The 16063-nt window shown below is 45.7% G+C and overlaps 1 protein-coding gene across 2 annotated transcripts in view; it reads left to right on the top strand.

Annotated features, from left to right (window-relative positions):
* Nucleotides 1-16063, top strand: part of asap2a (ArfGAP with SH3 domain, ankyrin repeat and PH domain 2a) — a 210422-nt gene that overhangs the window by 133771 nt on the left and 60588 nt on the right. For both annotated transcript variants that reach the window (XM_085996347.1, XM_085996348.1), the window contains 4 exons: nucleotides 542-671; nucleotides 2351-2436; nucleotides 2632-2707; nucleotides 7438-7524. In XM_085996347.1, the coding sequence (XP_085852473.1) occupies nucleotides 542-671; nucleotides 2351-2436; nucleotides 2632-2707; nucleotides 7438-7524 (379 nt within the window). The remainder of the gene's footprint in view (nucleotides 1-541; nucleotides 672-2350; nucleotides 2437-2631; nucleotides 2708-7437; nucleotides 7525-16063) is intronic.

Genomic DNA, 16063 nt, shown 5'->3' with positions numbered 1-16063 from the left:
GAGGAAACAGAGCAGTAATTAAAGGCAGTTTTTCAGCGTAGTTGGAAGTGGGTAACAATGTCCCACGGGGCTCGGTTCTGGGACAGCTTTTATTAACTGTGTACATCAATCATTTGGATATGGAGTAGAGGAATGTTGTTCACATTTGCAGATGATATTAAAATAGGAGACATAGTAAATAATTTTGAGGGCTAAAGGAATCTGCAAGGGGATATTGATAAGACAGTGGAATGGGTAAAACTGTGGCAGATGGAGGGTAATGTCAGTAAATGTGAGGTGGTACCTTTTTTTTTAACCAAAATGTAATTAAGTGTATTTGAATGGGTGAAAGCTGTGGAAGAGCATAAGGATTTAGGGGTTCAGATTCACAAGATGTTAGAAGCAACATTTCAAGTCGAGGTCATTAATATGTCTGCCTTTGAAGCAGTCAGTAAGGATTTACAAGACAAAATAATGTATGGGTGGGAGTTGAAGGTTAAACTGGAAAAATGTAATCTAATATTTGATATGACTACAATACAATACTTTGTTTCTTTTGCAGTACTAAAATTGAAAAGGAGAAAAAAGAACATGCCAAACAACATGGTATGATCCGTACAGAAATAAGTGGAGCAGAAATCGCCGAAGAAATGGAGAAAGAACGGAGGTTCTTTCAATTACAGATGTGTGAGGTAAATCAATTCTGAGTAATTGTTAGTTTTGTGCAGGATATATAATTATGTAATTATTTGTTCAACCACAGCTGTAAAATACGTAGCTGCTTGTGGGTTTTTTTTGTCATTGCCTGTCAGTAGATTACACTTGGGGAAAATAAGTTGCTGATCTAAAAAAAAAAAACTATATTACAGTCTTGTAGACTAATTGAAGCTTATTTGCATGCAGCATCTGGTTGCATGCCTCAATGTAAAATTGATGTATGCAGCCTAAACATAAATTGTAGTCATGTACAGTTTGTCCAAAGTAGTTTATGTAATTGGGCTTCATCTCAAGCAGAAATATGTAAATCAAAATGTCACTGCTTACTCCTTAGTGTAGATTGGGTGAAGCAATTCAATGATCTATAGTTTCACTTATGTTTGGGAGGATGGCAAATAGCACTAATTTAGCTGTCAGCCATGGCTCAGTGGTAGCACTCTTGCCTCTTGAGTTAGAAGGCTGACTCAGAGGTTCAAATCCCACTCCAGAGACACAATCTAGGCTGGCACTTCAGTGTAGTCCTGAGGGAATGCTACACTGTTGGAGGTGCCATCTTTTAGATAAGGTGTTAAACTGAGGCCCCATCTGCTCCTTCAGGTGGACGTAAAAGATCCCCTGACACTATTTTGAAGAAGAGCAAGTGACCTGGCCAATATTTATCCCTCAACCATCATCACTAAAAAGTGATTATTTGGTCATTATCACATTGCTGTTTGTGGAATCTTGCTGTGCACAAATTGGCTGCTACTTTTCCTACATTATAACAGTGACTATATTTCAAAAGTACCTCCTTGGGTGTAAAGCACTTTTGGGATGTCAGGAAGTTGTGAAAGGCGTTCTATAAATAAGATGTTTTTTCTTTTTCTTTTCCATTCCTTGCTTTCTTTCAGGACTTGGGAATGCTTGGCCTTCACTCTGATTTCTGCCTGTTGGCAATTCCCACGGGGCCTTGGGCGGGCATTCTGTGATTTTCTTTAGCCTTGGCCTCTTTATCGCTGAACAACCTGGCCACTGTGATGAATCTGGCATATAGGTTGGCACAGCAGTGCAATGGGACCTACCTGGGGCTACTGATGTGGACCCCCCAGTATCTTGGCTCACTTATAAAAGGGGTCATTGGGCTGATCTTAAATAAAAATAATAATTTCCCTGCCCATTGGTGCCTGCTGTTAATGCATTCCCTCATCCCTGGGAGTGCTCACGATGTACCCATAGTGGTATGGGTGCTACAGTAGGTATTTAAATTGAGACTTTGCCCTGACCCCAAATACTTCGGCAGGTTCAAAAGTAAAAGTTACCGGCACCCAGTCTCTTGTGTGTCTGGTGGAGCAGCAGCCCCATTGTCATCACAACTCATTGTATTTTTATAGATGCTGTTAAATCCACACACACACAAATTCAACTGATGCGCAACATTCTTAATCTCTTTCTTAGCAATTTTATTAAACAACATAAAGTTATGTGATTATTTGTAATGCATAGTTAGCCCATGTTGACTTTATTTTAAAGTTCATGTATTGTGTAGGTAAATTTACAGATCATATCGGATCCTGCAGTTGCATGCCTTTCTCAAGAATTTTTTTGTTGCACTTTTTTTTTGTTCAATGTTGAATCGTTCTGACTTTTCAGCTTTAAAATATACGTTTTCCTACAGTATTTGCTTAAAGTCAATGAGATCAAGATTAAGAAAGGTGTTGATTTACTCCAGAACCTGATTAAATATTTTCACGCACAATGCAAGTAAGTTTTTGCATTTTTTATTCCTGTTCTATGAAAAATTCATAACTGTTTTAATTACATGTTTAATTTTAATAGAATTTATGCAGTATTTATTTTTAAAATCTGTCGCATTGTTTGCTCAGTTTATGGCATTAATATGAGCATAATTTATGCTTAAGATGTATGATGTATTCCAGTTTAACTGTTTAGTAACAGTTTCTTTCAGGATGGCTTGAAGGCTGTAGAAAGTTTAAAACCCTCCATGGAAAAGCTGGCTACAGATTTGCATGCTGTAAGTGCAATTATTACTGTGACTGAAACTATCTGCATATTGTGAAAACATGCAAATTACTCTTGTGATGGCTTAAAGTATGTAAAACCAAGTCATACAGGTCTCTCCTAAAATAACAGAAAATGCTGGAGATACTCAGCAGGCCAGGCAGCATCCGTGGAGAGAGAAACAGAGTTAACGTATCAGGTCGAAGACCTTTCATCAGAACTGGAAAAAAGCAGGAAAGGGAACAGATTTTAACAAGTTTAGGGGCTGGGAAATGGGGGAGGGGATGAAAGAACAAAAGGGAAGGTCTGTGATAGGATGGAAGGCAGGAGAAGAAAAGAGACATTAAGAGATATTCAAGGCAAGAGGAGATGGTAATGGGACAGGTTAAGAAACAAAGGATGGCTCTAGATGGAGTGAGAATTGCGCTGGCAGAATGAAAGACAGCTGCCATGTGGGGGTCTCATTTGATTTCTGGTCTCTATTGAGTCAGATGACCTCAGCTAGGGCAACACTTTGGTCTTATAATTGGCCTTATTGCATTGGGCTAGAGGGAAGGGAGAAGCCTACACGTGAATATTCTGCAGTAGCTGCCGCTGGAAAGTGCACGTATGTGAATTTCGGGGCAAGGTCAGGTTTAGCCATGTTAAATAGCCCGGTGACATTCGAATCTGGAGTTTCTGCTTTTGTTGGGGTTTAACCACACTCAAATCCAACTGTATTGTTTGCACCTTATTCTCTCAGGTCAGCTCATTAGCATAGCTTCAAGTATGGATTTGGTTGGGTACAGGGAGCATACTAAAGGTGGAAAGTTGTGTGTAAGTGAAATTTGAAATGGGGAGAATTAAAAGGAAGTATCACAAGGATTTAAAAAAGTGCTGAAAGCCTTTGGATACCCTCAAAAGGCATCTCATCCCATCAGTAGCCTTTTCCAAGGCTGAAGGGGAAGGAGACTGAGAAGTGGCAACCAGAATGAAAGGATAAGAAACTCCCAAGGTGCAGGCTCGAATCTCAGGCAAGTAACAGAGCAGTCCTGCACCCAACCCTTTGCCTGCTGAAATGGAGGTAATGTTGCAATAGGTAATTATTTGGACGGTGGTCTATTGTGCTACTCCACAGCTCAAAATCCCCATAGGCTAGCACTTTAGCATACCTCCAATTAGGTAAGCCACAGCTGACCATCACTATGATTGAATGTGGCAGCCTATGCTGCATGGTAGCTGCAGGTGTTGTTGTAGTTAACGACACAGCTCTGCATTTGCCCCTCTGCTCACACAGGCCCTGTGAAGACACTTCCCCACAGTCATTGCCAGGTAAGCCAGGACTGCTGGAATGCTTGGTGTCTTCTTGGTGGGTATGGCCATCCAGACTACATTGGGTCTTGATTTTTTCTTTGGTCAGCCAGGTGTCTTGACGCTCAAGGCAACCTATCACAATATCTAATACCCTCTGAATCAAACTACTGAGAAATCTCTACTCACTGTGTGTTTTGCTGACCCATTAAGTAGTATTCAGTCTCTTCCCAAGGGGCACATTCTACTTACTCAAGTTTAGAGAGTTATGGTGTAGACGGACAGAACCTAGGTTTAAGAACTCCTGTGTGTGCACAGGTGTACTTCTGGAGTTTAACCAACTAAAACTGTGCAAATAACCAGAGCTGCTTCCCATTGTTTGCCCTGCTCGGACTGCCCTACCCAGTGGGGTGTTGTCTTGCAGGGTTATCTGAAGCTGATCCGAGACCCCATTGGCTGTGCACTCCTCCAGATTCCACTAGTAAGCCAGTTATTAACACTGCCTTAGAGTACTGCAGATCTGCTTGGTTTAGCTATTAAATTACTGGACCTGTCACAGTACCTCACATCTCAAGTCTCAAGAATTTCCTTATCCCCTATATGACAAGCACCTGCATTCAGCATGGTGGTGTTGCTTAGGACAGCTTGCATCGTGCCAGACACTTAGAGCTGGGTGGGAATGTAAGTTGTGAGGAGGATGCAAGGAGGCTTCAAGGGAATATAGACAGGCTAAGTGAGTGGGCAAGAACATGGCAAATGGAATATAATGTGGAGAAATGTGAAGTTATCCACTTTGGTAGGAAAAGCAGAGTATTTTTTAAATGGTGAGAGATTGGGAAAAGTTAGTGTTTAGAGGGAGCTGGGTGTCCTTGTACACAAATCACTGAAAGTTAACATGCAGGTACAGCAAGCAATTAGGAAAGCAAATGGTCCATTGGCCTTTATTACAAGAGGATTTGAGTATAAGAGTAAAGATGTCTTACTGCAATTATATAGGGCCCTGGTGAGACCACACCTGGAGTATTGTGTACAGTTTTGGTCTCCTTACCTAAAGAAGCATATACTTGCCAGAGGGAGGGAGTGCAACAAAGGTTCGCCAGACTGGTTCCTGTGATGAGGGGATTGTCCTATGATGAGAGATTGAGTAGACTGGACCTATATTCTCTAGAGTTTAGAAGAATGAGAGGTGATCTCATTGAAACATACAACATTCTTACAGGGCTTGACAGGGTAGATGCAGGGAGGATGTTTCCCCTGGCTGGGGAGTCTAGAACCAGGGGTCACGGTCTCAGAATAAGGGGTCGGCCATTTAGGACTGAGATGAGAAATTTCTTCACTCAGCAGGTGGTGAATCTTTGGAATTCTCTACCCCAGAGAGCTGTGGAGGCTCAGTCATTGAGTATATTCAAGACAGAGATCGATAGATTTTTGAATATTAAGGGAATCAAGGGATAGTTCAGGAAAGTGGAGATGAGATAGAAGATCGGCTATGATCTTATTGAATGGCGGAGCAGGCTCGAAGGGCCAAATGGCCTACTCCTGCTCCTATTTCTTATGTTCTTATGATCATAGAATGATACAGCAGAGAAGGAGGCCATTCAGCCCATCGTACCTTTTCCAGCTCTTTGGAAGAGCTATCCAATTAATCCCACTCCCCAGCTCTTTTCCCATAGCCCTGTAATTTTTTTCCGTTCATGTATTTATCCAATTCTCTTTGGAATATTACCATTGAATCTGCTTCCACCACCCATTGAGGCAGTGTATTCCAGATCGCAACAGCTCGCTGTATAAAAAAAAGTTTCCTGATGTCGCCACTCATTCTTTTGCCAATCACCTTCAATCGGTGTCCTCTGGTTAACGACCCGTCTGCCACTGGAAACCGTTTCTCATTTCCTCTATCAAAATCATGATGATTTTGAACACCTCTGTTAAATCTCCCCTTAACCGTCTCTGCTTTAAGGAGAACAACCCCAGTTTTTCTAGTCTCTCCACATAACTGAAGTCCTGCATCCCTGATACCATTCCAGTCAAACTCCTCTACACCCTCTCCAAATCCTTGACATCCGTACTAAAGTGTGGTGCCTAGAATTTGCCCCAATACTACAGCTGGGGCTTAACCAGTGTTTTATAAAAGTTGAGCACAACTTCCTTGCTTTTGTACTCTGTGCCTCTACTTATAAAGCCAAGGATCCAGTATGTATTTTTAACAGTCTTCTCAACTTGTCCTGCCACCTTCAAAGACTTGTGTATGTAAACCCCCAGGTCTCTCTGTTCCTGCACCCCCTTTAAAATTGTACCATTTAGTTTATATTGCTTCTCCACATTCCTCCTACCAAAATGAATCACTTCACACTTCTCTTCATTAAATTTCATCTGCCATGTGTCTGCCCATTTCACTAGTCTGTCTATGTCCTCCTGAAGTCTGTTGCTATCCTCCTCACTGTTTACTACATTTCCGAGTTTCATGTCATCAGCAAGCTTTGAAATTATGCCCTGTTTACCCAAGTCCAGGTCATTTATATATAAGATATATAATATATCAAATAGAGCATTGGTCCCAACACTAACACCTGGGGGACACCACTGTACACTTCCCTCCAGTCTGAAAATCAACCATTCACCACTACATTGCTTTCTGTCCCTTAGCCAATTTCTTATTCATGCAGCCACTGCCCCTTTAATCCCATCGGTTTCAATTTTGCTAACAAGTCTATTATGTGGTACTTTATCAAATGCCTTTTGAAAGCCCATATTCAGAACAGATAACCAAGTCTAATGCCATGTACCAGGCTTACTCATCACCAACTGCTTAATCTAGGTCCTCATGTGAGGGACTTTGGCAAAGATGCTGGGCTCACGACCCCTCCAGAGTATTTGGACAAGTCCTTGTAGGCAGGACCTTGCCCTTCCTGCAGCCCACCTCCCTTTTGCCACAAATACATCTCATGACTTGGTCCTGAAACTCATCCCATTATGAAACTTATTAACGCCAGTAATGGTACTCTGGCATTTAGCTCAAAGGCTCATGAGAATCTAAGCGTCAACAGGGATAAAAACTAAAAACAATTAAGTGATGGCCGAAATAATTAAATGAAGAGCGATAAGGAGGACAAAGAAAAATTGTTGTACTTTGAGCTATTTTGTTAGATGTTGCTGCGCTGGGCACTCTGGGGATGACTCGGGCTCTGAATCATTTCCCCCTCTACCAGCTTCTTTTTGACTGGATGAGGTTAGGAACACCCCAGGCCCCAAAAATTCTTTTTACAAAAAGTGAGTGAATTTTCCTTTGTAATTATCACCCCATTGATGATTACTGTGAGAATGTGATTTTGTTAGTAGATCTATAATTATGGAGAAAAACAGTCATGTTCCTAATTTTTATGAATCTGCTTCTTATGGCTGGAAGAAATATTTTTGCTACGTGAAATATGACCACAAAGATTTTATTTCCAGATTAAGCAAGTGCAGGATGAGGAAAGAAAACAGCTAGTTCAGCTTCGAGATGTACTAAAAGCAGGGCTACAGGTAGAACAAAAAGAGGTGAGCAATTTATTGTGTACCCCAGTGCATGTACATGTCTGTGTACTATTAGCAAACTTCTTCATTTTTATTCTATTAGTCACATTGTTGTAGTTTACGTTCGGAGAATAAACTTGTCTAAATATTTATCCAAGACAACAAGTCTGTCATACTTTTATAGCAAATGTTAAAATTTAAAACAAAGTTTAATTACAGTAACATTTATTCTTTTAAAGCATTAAGATGTCAAATATTTATGTGCATGAGTGACTTGTACTAGATATTAAATCTTTTGAGTACAATTACATTATTAATTTTGTAGCTACAATATTGTAACAATTCTGTTTTATTTTGAAGAATTTTGTGATTACCGAAATGCTGCATTTGCTTCAAATATACCCTTAATTCCAATCTTTTGTACCTCTTTATGGGTTGGACACATATACTTTGCAAGTTACAAAAAGGCTTGATTTCTAACAAAGTTAATATTGGATTATTGATGAAAATATGACCATTACACAGCTTCCGATCAATATAGTATATTATAAAAGTTTTAGACCAAGTGATTCATTCAGGCGTTCCTGAAATACCATAGGAACTTGTCCAATCTTGATTGCTTCTGACAATGTGAGAAAACATCATGGGAGAAAAATTCAATAGGAAAATTGTTTTTCCCTTTAACAACATTAATTATATATTAACCACTTCATTTTACAGCACTGAAAGTGCTTTTCTTGGAGCCATTGGCTGGAGATTAACTTTTCCCTGCTGATTTGTTTGCTGCTTATTTTTCCTATTAAGTTTGCAAAAGTTTTCAGCGCCATGAGCTTTTGTAGCTTGTGAGTAAAATTCTAAAATTAAGTGATAGTGGCTAAAAATGGCATGTTCCTTTGGATAGAATCATAGAATTTTCGATACAGGATGAAGTCAGTTGGCCCATTGTATCTGTTCCGCAACTAGCACCCCCACTGGACCTATCTGTTTTAATCCCATTTCCCTGTGCTTAAAGGTCATTATTCACTTAACTTTATAGTACAGTAACTTGTAATATTCTTCTACATATTAATAGTCTATTGCATGAAAAACAACATTTTATACTCTCCCTTTATACTGTACTTGGGCCAGTACAGGAAACTTTGTGCTATCCGGCACCGACGGGACCGAGCTGTTGCCGTCCCATCAAAACTGCCGGACAAACCAGTGCTAATGTTGAAACATACGGAGATTTTGAGCTCCGTATCTGGCAACAAACCCTGTTGCTTAGCAACAGCTTCTAAACAGTCGGCCGTACCTTGCAAGCGTCTCTCTAGCTTAGCAACAGCTTCAGCGAGACCTTGCAGAGCCTGACTGGTGGGGAAAAAAAAGCAACGAAAAGAAAAAAAACCTAACGAAACGGCTCCTGATTTTTGCCGGTGGCTCAAGCATTCCGGACAGTTAACCTCCGGATAAACCAAAGTTTCCTGTATTGAGCTTATGTCCCCTAGTTAGATTTGACAAAAAGTGAAAATTGTCTTTAACTATATGAAATGCAAGGATAAGAGCCTTGGAACGTTTTACTCCATTAAAACTGCCAGATAAATACAAGTTGCTATTGATTTCTCAAAAATTTTCAGAATTTTGAACACCTATATTATGTTACCCTTGTGCTTCTTTGCTCAGATGAATACAGTCCTTTCATCGCGGGTATCATTAGGTAACTGCATTGCCACTTTTCCATGGCTTCAATCTCCTTTCTATAGCGAGGTGCCCAAAAGTCCAACTGCTGCCTAACTAATTCATCATCACCCTCTTGCTTTTGTGTTCATTGCTTTAAAACCAGAATCCCATTTGACTTTTTTATGGTTTCTTTGGTAATGGTGACCACGAAGCTACCAGATTGCCGTAAAAACCCATCTGGTTCACTAATGTCTTTTTAGAGAAGGAAATCTGCTGTCCTTAACTGGTCTGGCCTATATGTGACTCCAGACCCACAGCAATGCGGTTGACCCTTAACTGCCCTCTGACATGGCCTAGCAAGCCACTCAGTTGTTCACAACCGCTACGAAAAACAATAATAAGCATAAAACCGGATGGGCGTGCCGGCTGCTGGGGTTGGATATCGGGTCGTGGGGGGGGGGGGGGGTGGTAATGGGTAGTGGGTTACAGCGGTCCCCGAGGGTGCGAGGTCTCGTATGGAGACTGTGTCCTCCCGCCCGTCCGGGTACGCAATGTAAGCGTACTGGGGGTTGGCGTGGAGGAGGTCGACCCTCTCGACCAGGGGGTCCGTTTTATTGGCCCTCACGTGTCTTCTCAGTAGTACCGGCCCTGGGGACGTCAGCCATGGCGGTAGCGATGTCCCCGATGTGGACTTCCTTGGGAAGACAAACATTTTCTCGTGAGGGGTGGCATTGGTGGCAGTGCAGAGAAGTGACCGAATCGAGTGGAGCGCATCGGGGAGCACCTCCTGCCAGCGGGAGGTCGGAAGGCCCCTAGACTTTAAGGCTAGTAGGGCGGCCTTCCAAACAGTTGCATTCTCTCTTTCCACCTGTCCGTTCCCCCGGGGGTTGTAACTGGTGGTCCTGCTTGTGGCTATACCCCTAGCGAGCAGGTACTGGCGGAGTTCGTCGCTCATAAACGATGAGCCCCGGTCGCTATGGATATAGCTGGGGAAACCGAACAGGGTGAAGAGGCTGTTCAGAGATTTAATGACCGTGGCACTGGTCATGTCCGGGCAGGGGATAGCGAACGGGAACCGGGAGTACTCGTCAATGATGTTGAGGAAGTACACATTGCGGTCGGAGGAGGGGAGAGGCCCTTTGAAATCGACGCTCGGGCGTTCGAAAGGGCGAGTGGCTTTTATCAGGTGGGCTCTGTCTGGTCTATAAAAGTGCGGTTTGCACTCAGCGCAGACTTGGCAGTTCTTGGTCATGGTCCTGACCTCCTCGATGGAGTAAGGCAGGTTGCGGGCCTTGATGAAGTGGAAGAACCTGGTGACCCCCGGGTGGCAGAGGTCATTGTGGAGGGCCCTCAGCCTATCGATCTGCGCGCTGGCGCAGGTGCCACGCGATAGGGCATCTGGGGGTTCATTGAGCTTCCCAGGCCGGTACAAGATCTCGTAATTGTAGGTGGAAAGTTCGATTCTCCACCTCAAGATCTTGTCATTTTTGATTTTGCCCCTCTGCTTGTTGTTGAACATAAAAGCAACTGAACGCTGGTCAGTGAGCAGGGTAAATCGTTTTCCGGCCAGGTAGTGCCTCCAATGACGCACAGCCTCCACGATAGCCTGGGCCTCCTTCTCGACCGCGGAGTGTCTGGTCTCTGGGCCCTGGAGGGTTCGTGAGAAGAATGCCACAGGTCTCCCCGCCTGATTAAGGGTGGCGGCCAGAGCGAAGTCGGACGCATCGCTTTCCACCTGGAAGGGGATGGATTCGTCCACTGCGTGCATGGTGGCTTTGGCAATGTCTTCCTTGATACGGTGGAAGGCTAAGCGGGCCTCTGCCGTCACGGGAAAAGAGGTGGACTTGATCAGCGGACGAGCTTTGTCTGCATAGTAGGGGACCCACTGAGCGTAGTAGGAAAAAAAACCTCGGCACCTCTTCAGAGCTTTTAGGCAGTGGGAGTTCCATAAGGGGACGCGTCCGGGTCGGGACCGATGACCCCGTGTTCTACAACACAGCCAAGGATGGCGAGGCGGTCTGTGCGGTATATGCACTTCTCCTTGTTATATGTCAGGTTCAGGAGTTGGGCAGTGCGGAGGAATTTCTCGAGGTTTGCGTCATGGTCCTGCAAGTCATGGCCGCAGATGGTCACATTATCTAGGTAAGGGAAAGTGGCCTGCAGCTCGTTTTGATCGACCATCCGGTCCATCTCCCTTTGGAAGACGGAGACCCCGTTGGTAACGCCGAAGGGAACCCTAAGGAAGTGATAGAGGTGGCCGTTTGCCTCAAAAGCAGTATACTGGCGGTCTTCAGGGCTGATGGGGAGCTGGTGGTACGCTGATTTCAGGTCAATGGTCGAAAAGACGCGGTACTGTAGGCGTCCAGCAGGGTGTAGCGGTTTATTGTTTGGCTGTAGTCGATGACCAGGCGTTGTTTCTCGCCGGTCTTAACGACCACAACCTGGGCTCGCCAGGGGCTGGAGCTGCCCTCAATAATCCCCTCCTTCAGGAGCCGTTCCACTTCGGTTTTGATGAAAACCCTGTCCCCGGCACTGTATCGCCTGCTCTTTGTGGCGATGGGCTTACAGTCGGGGGTGAGGTTAGCAAACAGTGGGGGGGGTGGGACTCTGAGTGTGGAGAGGTTGCACCTGGTGCGCGGCGGGCAATTTGGAGGCTGCTGGCTGCGGACTGTGAGTGGGGGGAGGGGGCCACCGTACGCCATCGTAACGCTTTTGAGGTGGCACTGGAAATCCAACCCCAGTAGAACGGCAGCGCAGAGGTCGGGCAGGACCAGGAGTTTAAAATTATTGAACACAGTCCCGTCTACTACTAGTGTCACCACGCAGTAGCCGCCAATGTCCGCTGACTGGGACTCGGAGGCCATAGAAATCCGCTGGTGCGCAGGCAGGACTGGGAGAGAGCAACGCCGCACCGTGTCGGGGTGGATGAAGCTCTCTCTGCTCCCGGAGTCAAAAAGGCAGTTTATTGCATGGCCGTTTACCTTAACGTCCATTTTGGACCGAGCTAGCTGGTGCGGTCTCGTTTGGTCCAGCGTCACAGAGGCCAGCGTAGGGGTCGGTGTGTTGCTGCGAGTATCAGATGGGGGGGGGTTGGCGGTCTGCTGCGTCCCGGCTGGTGTCCAAGATGGCGGTGTCCATGATTCCCATGTGGCTGGAGTCGTCCAAGATGGCTGCTGCTGCGGTGGTTCGCACATGGCTGGGGTTGCCCAAGATGGCGGCTCGCACGGCCCACACGCGGCGCTGCTGGCGTTCGGGGTGGCTTTGGCCTTGCAGACGCTGGCGTAGTGTCCCTTTTTCCCGCAGCCCGAGCAGGTCGCATTCTTCGCCGGGCAGCGCGCTCTGGGGTGTTTGGCCTGGCCACAGAAGTAGCATTTCTGGCCTTGGGATACTGCTGTCTGGCTTTGGGACACTGCTGCGGTAGTTGGGCCGTTGCTGGGCTGTGGCTGGGGTGGCACGGTGCTATGGGGCTGTCCTACCGTGTCCCAGGTTGTCGTTCCCCGCGGCGTCCACGGTGCAGAGGAGTAGGCATCCATGCCCCGGAAGGCTGCGTCCAGCGTTAGTGCGATGTCGGAGGCTTTGTCGAGGGTGAGGTCACTCTGCTCCAGCAGTCGCTGTCGGGTGTAGTTGGACCTGTGGCCCGCTACGAAGGCATCCCGGATCAGTTCCTCCGTGTACTTAGTGGGCGTTACCGCCTTACACCCACAGGCCCGGCCAAGCACGGACAGTGCTTGGAGGTATTCCTCAGTCGATTCCCCAGGTTGTTGCTTGCGACTCCCCAGAAGGTGCCTAGCATATACTTCGTTCACAGGGCGCGTGTACTGGGTCTTGAGGAGCTGGAGGGCGGCTGTGTACGAGGTCGCGTCCCGGATGACTGAGTACACTCGGTGGTTCACCTTGGAGAACAGGACAGACAGTTTGTCCGCATCCGTTTCGACCGCAGTGGAGACAGTCAGGAATGTCTCGAAGCACGTGAGCCAGTGAGCAAACTTGGTGGAAGCGTCCGCTTCCCGACTGTCCAGGTCCAGGCATGCTGGTGTGAGGATCTTCTCCATTATAAAAAATTTAGTTAATAAAATTGATGCGCCATCAATTACTCAAAAGACTGAGGTTGAGCGAGTAACAATCAGGCTTTTATTAACTAAAGAATGAAGGTCTTGTCTCGAGTGGTCGACCCGTCCAGAATACTAAGGGACTGGGAGGTAGTCACTTATATACCTGGAATAGTGGGAGGAGTCAGCCGAGGCATGTCCAGACCTGTACCTAGTGGAATACACATACACATACAGACAGGTATAACAGTGGTTTACCACAGTTCACTAATGTCTTTTTAGAGAAGGAAATCTGCTGTCCTTAACTGGTCTGGCCTATATGTGACTCCAGACCCACAGCAATGCGGTTGACCCTTAACTGCCCTCTGACATGGCCTAGCAAGCCACTCAGTTGTTCACAACCGCTACGAAAAACAATAATAAGCATAAAACCGGATGGACCACCCGGCATCGACCTAGGCACCGGCTTTGGACACGACAAAGGCACACCCAGCCCAGTCGACCCTGCAAAGTCCTCTTCACTAACATCTGGGGACATGCGCTAAAAGTGAGAGAGCTGTCCCACAGACTAATCAAGCAACAGCCTGACATAGGTATGATTCTGTGAGTATGACTTTCAGCCAATGTTCCAGCCTCCTCCCATCACCATTCCTGGGTATGTCCTGTCCCACCGGCGGGTCAGACCCACCAGATGTGGTGGCACAGTGGTATACAGTCAGGAGGAGTGGCCCTGGGTGTACACAACATTGACTCTGGACCCCATGAAGTCTCGTGGCTCAGGTCAAACAGGACAAGGAAACCTCCTGCTGATTAGCATCTACCTCCCTCCTCCAATCCGGTCAATTACCGTTCCATTAGTCTACACCTAACCATCAGCACAGTGATGGAAGGTGTCGTCAACAGTGCTATCAAGCAGCACTTGCTCACCAATAACTTGCTCACCGATGCTCAGTTTGGGTTCCGCCAGGACCACTCGGCTTCAGACCTCATTACAGCCTTGGTCCAAACATGGACAGAAGAGCTGAATTCCAGAGGTGAGGTGAGAGTGACTGCCCTTGACATTAAGGCACCATTTGACTGTGTGTGGCGTCAAGGAGCCCTAGTAAAATTGAAGTCACTGGGAATTGGGGAAAACTCTCCTGGCTGGAGTCACACCTAGCACAAAGGAAGGTGATTATGGTTGTTGGAGGCCAATCATCTCAGTTCCAGGACATTGCTGCAGGAGTTCCTCAGGGCAGTGTCCTAGGTCCAACCAACTTCAGCTGCTTCATCATTGACCTTCCCTCCATCATAAGGTCAGAAGTGATGATATTCACTGATGATTGCACAGTGTTCAGTTTAATCGCAACTCATCAGATAATGAAGCACTTCATGGCCGCATGTTGCAAGACCTTGATGACATTCAGGCTTGGGCTGATGAGTGGCAAGTAAAATTCGTGCCACACAAGTGTCAGGCAATAACTGTCTCCAACAAAGGAGAGTCTAACCACTGCCCAATGACATTCAACAGCATTGCTTTTGCTAAATCGCCCACCATCAACATCCTGAGGGTCACCATTAACCAGAAACTTAACTGGACCAGCCACATAAATACTGTGGCGACAAGTGCAGGTCAGAGGCTGGGTATTCTGCGGCGAGTGTCTCACCTCCTGACTCCCCAAAGCCTTTCAACCATCTAGAAGGCACAAGTCAGGAGTGTGATGGAATACTCTCCACTTGCCTGGATGAGTGCAGCTCCAACAACACTGTAGAAGCTCGACACCATCTAGTACAAAGCAGCCCGCTTGATTGGCACCCCATCCACTACCTTAAACATTCACTCCCTCTACCACCGGCACACAGTGTCGGCAGCATTTACCATCTACAAGATGCACTGCAGCAACTTGCCAAGGCTTCTTCAATAGCACCTCCCAAATCCACGACCTCTACCACCTAGAAGGCCAAGGGAGGCAGGCGCATGGGAACACCATCAACTCCACGTTCCCCTCCAAGTCACACACCATCCTGACTTGGAAATATATCGCCGTTCCTTCATCGTCACTGGGTCAGAATCCTGGAACTCCCTCCCTAACAGCACTATGGGAGTACCTTCAACATGCGGACTGCAGCAGTTCAAGAAGGCGGCTCACCACCACCTTCTCGAGGGCAATTAGGGATGGGCAATAAATTCTGGCCTTGCCAGTGACGCCCACTTGCCAGGAGTGAATTTAAAAAAATCCGCTGGCCCCAAAGTAAGCTTCACACAAAGATCTCACGATCTCTGTGTCAAGAAGTTTGGGTTTTCCGGCAAGTAATTCAAATCAATGTAGCATATTGGGAATCCCATAGTGCAAGCTGCTGTGAAGTCAACAAGCTATCTAAGCAGCCAATCAAAATGCAGAATTCTCAGACAGGAAATGGGTAAGCTCTTAAAAGTCTAACTTTTTAAAAATGTTAGAGCAAAACAAAGATGGGGCTCTCACATGGGGAAAATGCAAACCTGAAATAAAGGTGATCAAACTTTTTTTAATATATTACATTTTTTAAAGTTTCGCAATTTTAATTTTTATTAAAATGGTTAAATTTGATGCTGCACAAAATTAAATAGTTTTTCAGGGCCATAACCTTTATTTAGCTATCAATGTGCTGTTAAAACCCCAGTTACACCTAATCCAAAAGGGTCTAACTTATAAGGATGTGTTTATTTGCAACACCTAAAGCTCTGATTGGTCCCCTTGGATAACAAGTCCTGATTGCTGATTAGTCCCCTTGGAGGACAAGACACACCCAGCAATTTCTCTGGAATGTGTAATTAGATCTCCCCGCCTACGTAATCAGTAACTTTGCAAAGTGTAATTCGAGCCATTCTGACTGCC

Source organism: Somniosus microcephalus, chromosome 9 (genome assembly GCF_052327205.1).
Source record: "Somniosus microcephalus isolate GS21.2 chromosome 9, FLI_Smic_1.0, whole genome shotgun sequence".
Taxonomy (NCBI): Eukaryota; Metazoa; Chordata; class Chondrichthyes; order Squaliformes; family Somniosidae; genus Somniosus; species Somniosus microcephalus.
This window is presented reverse-complemented; position numbering and strand designations above follow the sequence as displayed.